This window comes from Castor canadensis, chromosome 17 (assembly GCF_047511655.1).
Source record: "Castor canadensis chromosome 17, mCasCan1.hap1v2, whole genome shotgun sequence".
Classification (NCBI taxonomy): Eukaryota; Metazoa; Chordata; class Mammalia; order Rodentia; family Castoridae; genus Castor; species Castor canadensis.
The window spans coordinates 23,611,796-23,621,340 of record NC_133402.1 but is presented as its reverse complement, the minus strand read 5'-3'; the positions used below and the strand labels follow the sequence as shown (position 1 = coordinate 23,621,340).

Here is a 9,545-nt window from a genome sequence, read left to right as displayed (position 1 = left end):
GAAAAAAATCAGTGAACTATAAGATAAAACACTGTTAATTGTCCAATCTAAACAACAGAAAGAAACTAAGACAGGGAAAAATGAAACAAAATAAAATAGCCTCAGAGAGCTAAAGGTCTATCTCAGAGTATCTGAGAAGGAGGACGAAAAATTGCTCTAGGAATTAATGGCTGAAGACGTCTTAAACTAGAGGAAGGGGGAAAGACATAAACTATAGAATTCAGCAATACATAAAAATATTCATATACTAGCACCAAATGGGCTTTATTCCAGGGAAGAAAAAACTGGCCCAATATTAGAAAATCAATTAATGCAGTCCACATACTGACATGCTAAAGAAGAAAAATCACATGTATATTAATTAATTCAGAAAAACAGCCAAAATTCAATACCTATACATGAAAAACTATCAGAAAAAAGGAATAGAGGAGAACTTCCTCATATTTCATCTATGACAAAAACTATATATAACTAACAATGGACCCAATTGTGAATGCTTTCCCTATAATATCAGGAACAAGACAAAGATGTCTGCTCTCACAACTCCTATTCAACATAGTGCTAGTATAGCCAGTGCAATAAGGCAAAAAAAGAAGAGAAAAGAAATAAAAGATATATATAGATCTTGGACTGGGAGTATTGGCCCAAGTGGTAGAGTGCCTGCTTACCAAGCTGAGGCCCTGACTTCAAACCTCAGTGTACCACACACACACAACACACACACACACACACACACACACACACACACACACACACACACACACAATATTGATCAGACAGTAATAAGTAAAACTGTCTCTATTTGTAAATAATATTATTTACACAGAAAATTCCAAGGAATCAACAGAAAAAAAAACTCCTAAGAATGCAAAAGTGACTGATTCTTCTGTTTATGGGAATTTGAGTTGTAAATAAAAGTCATTTATTTATCCATCAAATATTTATTGAGTGCCAAAAATTTGCCAGCAGCTGTTCTAGGCAATAGTGATACATCAGCAAAGAGAACAAAGTTCTTACTTTCAAAGTTGATGGTAAGAGGTGTAAAAAGAGTTAAAAACGAGTTAAAGAGAAAAAAAATGATGAGTGCTACTTTAGGAAATGTGATAAGGAAGACCTTCATAGGAATACCTCACCACGTAAGGGATTTAGTCAAGGGGATATCTGAGGGAAGAGTGAGAGAGAGCGGGAATTCAAAGATCCCAAGGTTGGAACATGCATGATGTGTTTGAGGACAAGCAAGACGACTGGTGTGGCTGCAGCAGAATGAGGCAGAAGAGGGGTGGGCTGTGGATCACAGGACTGTCTGCCAGGTCTTACCACTTCTGTAGTCCATATGAGGACTTGCATTTTACTTAGAATGAGCTGAGGAGCACATAAGGATTCAAGCAGAGGAGTGACCAGATAGTACTTATGTTTAGTCCTGACCAGTTTAACAGATAAAGCAACTGTTTTTCTGAGATCTAGGTTAATCTTTTTCACCCCTTGATTTTTTTCTTTTTCATTTCAAAATACCTTTATGTTGTCTTCCATTTGTTCTTTCCTCCTTTTGAGAACTTCCCCTGCCAGTTCACAAGACTAACCCTTTCAGCAATTCTTTGGACATTTTCCATCCTGAGAACAAACTGATGTCCCAGCCTGATAAAAGCTTGATGTAAAAAAACTTTCAAAAGTCCAGTCATTACCTGTAAGAAGGGCTGGCAGGGATTGGGTAAACATTTGGTGTAAATTTGGAGCAGAGCTCCTGCTCCTCCCTCCAGAGAGTCTCTACCAATCAAGGAAAGGCACTCTGGGCTAGTTTTGCTCTCTCTTTTTGTCAGACTACTTCTTTTGGCTGTGACCAAGACTAATGCAGAAGTGAGAAGGCTACTTTTCTAGGAGACAAGTCTGTTATCACCTTCAATTGAAAGCTGTAACTTTAGTGAGTATGCCATCTTCTCTACTGTATAAGATTTACTATATTGATACAGGCATTTTTTTTCTTGACAAAGATAACAAGTAAACAAAACCAACAAATAAAAAAAAAAGCTCTCATTGAAGTAATGGGCAGCCAAGGTGTTTCAGAATTTTTCAGTTGTTATGTGATGTGATATGCCACTTAGTAAATGATGAGGCATATATATATACACAAAAGACTGTATTACATGGTAGTTGAGTTTTTGTGTTAAGTCTTTTGGTGCCATTTGATTTTTTAAAAAACTATTTGCATGTGTCTAGTTGATAAAATGTTCTAGAAAAAAAGTTAAGAGTCTGGGTAGCAGCTGTGTTTTTACTGTACTGTCTTTGTCTGCTCAGCTCCAACTTGCTCAGTGGCAGATGGAATTCAATCTTCTGTATCATGCAGAAAGTATGCAAACTACTGCTAGGAAACTTCAAGAAACATATAGGTGAAAAAAATCTAAGAAAATAACCAGGGGTGGCCATTTTTCTCCATCAGGTGGTCCAGGCAGCTCCTAAAGTTGTGAATGGGCGAGGTTAAAGGCAGAATCTTGTCTGGGTTGAGAAGAACACTGGGGGTTTTACCTTGCTTTGAGGCTATATTGACAAACCACTGTTATTACTCCAGTTACTTAGGGGAAAGGGTATTTATGGAGATATGGGAGGCTAAAGCACCCCTTGACATTGCTATTTATTTTGAAATAAAGCATGCATTTCAAATGAGACCTTAAATACTTTCAAAAGCTCATCTGGCCAGCCAGTGGTACTCTTTCTTAGAAGAATTTTCCCTAGAAACATTTCTGTGATTCAATATAAAAATCTGGACTCATCCTGGGAAAGTTATCTCTTCATCCACAAAGAATTTGACAAGTTGGATGCCCATGGCTTACACCTGTAATCCTAGCAACTGAGAGGCTAAGATCAACCCAGGAGGATTGCAGTTCAAAGTCAGCCTGGGCAAAAAGTTAATGAGACTCATCTCAATGGAAATAATTGGGCATGATGGAAGGAAGGAAGGAAAGAAGGAAGGAAGGAAGGAAGGAAGGAAGGAAGGAGAAAGCAATTTTATGGTTTCAATGAAGGAGATGTTGATATTCTCTTTTTTGATAGAAAAAAAATGGACATGTTCATGTGAAGCTCCAAATGACTGGTCAATTGTCTTTTCAACGTATATTTAAGGGATTTTGAATGTAGTAGAGAATTTCAAATGGGGGATAGGGAAGAAATTATATAGAACTCTGATTCTACTCAGTACCAGCAAGCTGAGTATAGTATATTTATCCCCATTGTAAACATTTGCATAATTGTTTAATAGTTTATAAGCTTCCTGATAATAAAACTAGCTGTGTCTTGTTCACAGCTGTAGTTTCAGCATTTAATATAGATCTGTTACATAGTAAGTGCTCAGGGCTGGAGGTGTGTTTCAAGTGGTAGAATGCTTGCTTTTCAAGTGTGAAGCCCTGAGTTCAAACTCCACTCCAAACCAAAAAGAAAAAGAAAAAAAGAAGGCAAAAAATAGTAAGTGCTCAACAAACATCTGGTGAATGAATGAATGTACTGTCCAATTTGGATATGTGCATGCTTGTGTGTGTGTGTGTGTGTGTTTCCTTGTTAGTGGTGGAAATAACAATAAATCAATGCACAATGCTTAGCACAATGCAGGCAAAATGGCATGTTGCTTGGAGATACCTAAAATATCCTCCCTTTTCTCCTGTTACTTCCTTTTTTATGTAGCAACATATTTATTTGTTGCCTTTCTTATATATGTCTTTCCATAACATCAGGAGGACCTTGTTGTGTTCATTCCCCCATATTTCCACAATGTCTAAAACATTTCATGGTAGACATTCAAATGATATTTGCTGGGGATTGAACCCAGGGTTTTCCACCACACCAAGAAACCATTCTATCACTGAACTGAATCCCCAGCCTTCAGTCAATATTTGTTCAATAAATAAATGATCATACTAACCTTCAAAGAATGGAGATATTTAGATATACTAACCAGCCCAAATTCCTGCCTTTTCTTTGAATAACATCAGAAAAATTTTATTATACTTCACTACTTTACATACTATTCATATCAAAAGAATCAGGGTATTTACTTTTCTAGAAAATAGTTTCAAATTTTCATCTAAATTGCCAAATAATATAACTCAAGTGATCATCAAATCAGGGACTGGGTTAAAGAAATTTTGTCACAGCTGTTGACTAGAGTGCAAAGCAGCAATTTGAATGAAGAGCTCTATGTACTGATATGAAAAGATCTCTAAAAACACATTGCTTTCTAGTGGGCAGAACACTGTGAATTCTAGGCTACCTATTGTATAGAAGTGGTGGAGAGAATGCACATAAAGAAACCCTAAAAAAGATACATTGAAAGAATAGTGTTTCGCTGGGAAGTGGAGGTGAGGAAGCTTCAAGACCGGGGGTAACAGGCAGATTTTTCTTTGTGTACTTTTTATGTTTTTGAACAATTCGAAGATACTGTGTCAAAAAACTAAAAACTGAGACAAGTTTATATCTAAAAATTTAGTGTTGACTACTTCCTTCAGTTGAAAGAAACCTTCAATTCCCAACATGGTCAAAAAAAGAAAAAAAAAAAAGTTGCAAGAAACCTGATACTAATTCTGTTCAGAGGTTACAGCCAAATGGGCAGGTTGTAACTTGACAGCAAATAGAAGAGACCAATAGTTCTCTTTACCAGGCATTGTTGCCAAACAGAATGACATTTGAAAACTTGAGAACTCAGAGTGATTTTCTTTCTGTCCTAAAGAGCATACTTGTTGCCTTACAGCCTGAAATTTCTGTTAATGCTTTTCCTCCCATGCCCTTTAGACAAGAGTGCAGTGATGGGTAACACTTTACTAAATCTGGACCCCCTCAATTTTCCTGTATTTTAATGTTTCATATGAGTTTAGTTCTGAGTTATTATCAACATAAAACAGCACTGTCCAAAAAAGAAATCTCCGTACTGTTTTCTGTTTGCACTCACCATTATATGGAAGCCACTAGCCATATGTGGCTATTAAGCACTTGAAATGCAGCTAGTGTGACCAATGAAATTTTAAACTTAAATCTTCTTTTTTTTTTTCCCTTTGGCAGTACTGGAGTTCAAACTCAGGGCCTCAGGCTTGCTAGGCAGGCACTGAGTGGCCCATGCCTAAAATCCTAGCTACTCAGGAGCAGAAATCAGGAAGATCAAGGTTCAAAGCCAGCCCCAGGCAAATAGTTTACAAGACCCTATTTCAGAAATACCCAACACACAAAAGGGCTGGCAGAATGCTCAAGTGGTAGAGTACCTGCCTAGCTAGCCTGACACCCTGAGTTCAAATCCAGTACCACAAAAAAAAACTTATTTAAGTTAACATAAGCAAACTGCTACATATGAACAATGCAGATAGTCACATAATTCTGGTTAAAGCAATAGAGGCACTCCTTACATCTACTATAATCCTGAGTTGTGGAAATAAACTACAGGTAAAAGTTCTCTGTTCTGAAAAAGTCACTTATTCACTCAACAAATATTTCTTAAACACCCTCCATGGGCCAAAGTTATTGTAATTCTAGGGATTGTAGCATGAATATAACAGACAAGGTCCCTGCTCTCATTGAATTTATATTCTAGTAGTCAGCAAACTATAGCCCATGGGCTAAATTTGTTTTCAGATAGCTTGCAAACTAAGAATGGTTCTCACATTTTTAAATGGGAAAGGAAAAGCAGGATAGTAGTTTATGATACATGAAATTCAAGTTTCAGCATCTGTAAATAAGGCTTCTGGGGAAACCCAGGCATATCCATTTATTAATGTATTGTCAATGTCTATGGAAGAGTTGAGCATTTGTTACAGAGACTATTTGGCCCACAGAGCTCAAAATATTTACTATCTTGTCCTCTTCAGAAAAAGTTAGCCAATCCCTGTTCTAGTGAAGAGTAGTATATAGGCACCATGATGAACATTTTGCATTAATTATCACATTCAGTCTTTGGAACAGCTCTCCAAAAGAGGTTCAAATCTATTAGTTTCTCTACTGGTAAAAATGTAAAATTGAGACTCAGAGTGATTAATAAGTCAAGTAAGGCCACAGTTTACAAGTGGCAAAACTGGAACCTAATTCCATGACTATATTATTGAACTTAGCCAACAAACTATAGGCTAGATCTTCTCAAGCTTAAATATACATCTTAGTAATTTAGGGAATTTCCTTAAAAGGTTAAAATCTACTAATTCAATAGGTGTGGGGTGGGGCCTATGAATATGTATTTCTAACAAATTTCTTGATGTTGATGCTGCCGTTTCACAGATCACATCAATCATAGCTATGCATTAGAATCCTGAGGGCAAAAAAATGTTTTTATGCTACTGGGGTTTGAACTCATGGCCTTGCACTTGCTAGTCATGCACTCTATCACTTGAGCCACATTACCAGCCCTTTTTTGCTTTTTTCATTGTTTTGGGGATAGAGTCTCACATTTATGCCCAGGCAGGCCTGGACTGTGATCTTCATATGTACAGGGCCCACTCCCAAAGATGCTGATGTAATTGATCCAAGACCAATTAAATTCTGACTTTATAGAAATTTATAGTTTTTGACTGGGAATCATTGCTTTACTGAAATCATACTGAGCTGAAGTAAAATCATTCAATTGGGAATCCAAAGACCAAAGTTCTAGCTCTAACTCTGATATGACAGGCTAAAGTCAGTTGCTTCCCTTTTTTGGGGTTCATTTTCTCTGCAGGTGAAAAATGAGGAGGTTCAAACTGAGTGATCCCAGAGGGCTCAAGATCACTGACTTGTCTTCCTACACAAAGATGAGGGAGGATCAGCAGTACCCAGATTTCTATTGCATTCTGTGCATCAAAATTATGCCCAAACCCCAGGTTCATTTAAGATAAACTTAGTTGTTATCTGGTATTTTGTATTGTTTTGGCAATTTATCAATACAGACATGCTTCCACATTACCAGGCTGTTTTACACCACACAAGTAGAATTGCAGTTAAAATTACGATTTAATGATTTTAAGAGTAGATAGTGTTTCATTATAGGAAAATTATAGAAACTGTAGAGAGGAGAACCTCAAATACTCGTAATCCCTAGAACTTTATTTCTATTAGCCTCAATCAAGTAAATGACATTCTGATCAAATGATTTCCCACAGAAGCAGGGAGGGCTAGATGACCCTAAACGACTGCCCCCGCAAAAGCCCTAAAGGTTAAAGCCCTTTTATTGTATCTGCAAGCCTGAACTCGATTGTTGTGTGGGCTCCTATTGAGAGCATGGGAACTGAAACCTACAAACTAGACAGACTATAAACTTTGACAGTGCTTTCATACCTAGTTGGCACTGGGCTACTCTCAGTTCCTTCATCTGTAGATTATTCACTGTGAAAATTTCTCCTTAGTATTTCTACACTACTTTTGAAATCTATGAGTGAAAGACATTAGATTAGAAGGCTTTAGCTCTTTGCAAAAAAAAAAAATGTTATTAACTAGTGACTCAGAACTTTAGCTCTTCAGAAATGCATATGGACCAGGCACTGGTGGCTCACACCTGTAATCCTCTCTACTCAGGAGGCAGAGATCAGGAGGATCACAGTTAGAAGCCAGCCTGGGCAAATAGTTCACGAGACCCTGTCTCGAAAAAACACATCACAAAAAAAGAGCTGGTGGAGTGGTTCAAGGTGTAGGCCCTGAGTTCAAACCCCAGTACCACAAAAAAAAAGAAAGAAAGAAAGAAATGCATATGGGATTCTATAGTGCACAGAAGTCAAAAGAAAGGACTGGGCTCAGCTAGTTCTGGCTTCAAATCCAGCCAATGCCTCTTGCTAGTCATTTTTTTTCTCTGTAAACAGATAATAATATACCCAGTTCACAGAGTTACTCTGAGGACTTAATGACAAAGAATATGTAAAACACTGAGAACAGTGTTTGGAACATAAGGAAGACTTGGAAAATGGTGCCATGATGATGATTATGATGATGATGATGTTGATGATGAATAATAAAATTAGCTTCTTGGGGTATGGATACTTTTGGAACAGAAACAAATATATCTTTTTGTTTGTCTTTTAGATGGATTAGTCTCCAAGGAAATCCTGAGTGCTAAAACATTCAATAAGACTGACTAATGCTAGCTATCTCTTGCCACCATGGAGTTATTACTTCGTGCCAAATGTTTTCAGTACCTAGCATTTCCCAGTTCTATGAGATTCTTGCATAAAGATTATAGAACAGTAACTCCTCAGAATTTCTCCAACTATGAGTCCATGAAACAGGAATTCAAATTGGAGATTCCAGAGTATTTCAACTTTGCAAAAGATGTCCTGGACCTATGGACCGATATGGAAAAGGTATGGGGCAAGGACCAGTCAGACTACAGTTTCTCAACTAGAGTGATTTTGCCTCCTGGGGACATTTAGTAATATCTGAAGACATTTTTGTTGCCAGGAAGGGGTGAGCAGAGGAGGTGGATGGATGTTACTGGCATCTAATGGGTAGAGGCCAGGGACGCTGCCAAAAATGTTAAGGACAGCCCCCAGAACATAGAGTTATCTGACCCATAATGCCAGTAGTTTCATGGTTAATTGAGAAAGCCTGAGTTACATAAATGTATGCTTTTTGGTTGGTTTTGTTTTGTTTTGAAACAAAGAGGAGTAAAAAAAAATAACTCCAAAAGTCAGAAATGGTAGGAAATGTGGCATGGATACATCACTGAAAGAGTAAAGGGAAGTAAGAATTCTAACTTTTGGAAAAGAAAAACAATCAGAATAAATGAGAAAAGACATAAGCCAGAAGAAATGACATTGCTCCTAACATCTAGAAATAATTTTCTGCAGAGAATACATTCCATTAAGTCAGTTGAAATAGAATTTAACTGTATAGCAATCTCTAAATCCATTTCTGGTTTGCCTTTTTTCAGGCTGGAAAGAGACCTTCCAATCCAGCCTTCTGGTGGATAAATGGAAATGGAGAAGAGGTGAAGTGGAGTTTTGATGAACTGGGATCTTTGTCCAGGAAGTTTGCCAATATACTTACAGAAGCCTGTTCCTTACAAAAGGGAGATCGAGTGATTGTGATCTTGCCCAAGATCCCAGAGTGGTGGCTTGCAAATGTGGCCTGTCTTCGAACAGGTTAGTAATATTTACAATCCAATCATATTTAAGCTAAGCTAGGCAAAAGATTTTAAAACACATCTAAGTAATTATGAGACTGTTTATTTGGGTACCTCATTATATAAAATGTAATACTCTCAAGAACCTTGGAAATGTGTTGGAAACATGCCATACCTTCTGAACTACACTGGAAGTTGGGTTTTTCATAATGAAATAGATTAAATGAATGCCAATCAGCAATTGAATAGCCTCTTACTAACTTTACCTCTCCTCTTATCGGACCCATGGTCATCTGAAACTCAATAAATCTACAAACTCAGAGAACTCACCCCAGTTTTGTCTCATGTCTTTATTCCTCTTATTGTTAATTGTTCCTCTCATATTTAATTATTATTTATCTTTTGCCTGAAGTTAGACACCTATAACTCCTTCTTCCTACTAAGTTAAATACATTTTATAAATTTGACTGCCTATCTGCCTCTATAGTTCCTCCTC

At 37.2% G+C, this 9,545-nt stretch overlaps 1 protein-coding gene across 3 annotated transcripts in view; it reads left to right on the top strand.

Annotated features, from left to right (window-relative positions):
• The first annotated feature begins 1,759 nt into the window (after window positions 1–1,759).
• The window catches only part of Acsm3 (acyl-CoA synthetase medium chain family member 3), a 29,271-nt gene continuing 21,485 nt past the window's right edge, over window positions 1,760–9,545 (top strand). For all 3 annotated transcript variants that reach the window (XR_012443196.1, XM_074059602.1, XM_020153958.2), the window contains exons 1-3: window positions 1,760–1,918; window positions 8,011–8,288; window positions 8,858–9,068. Coding sequence is in view for 2 of the 3 variants with exons in the window: in XM_074059602.1 (XP_073915703.1) it covers window positions 8,088–8,288; window positions 8,858–9,068 (412 nt within the window). In the remaining variant the exon portion in view is untranslated. The remainder of the gene's footprint in view (window positions 1,919–8,010; window positions 8,289–8,857; window positions 9,069–9,545) is intronic.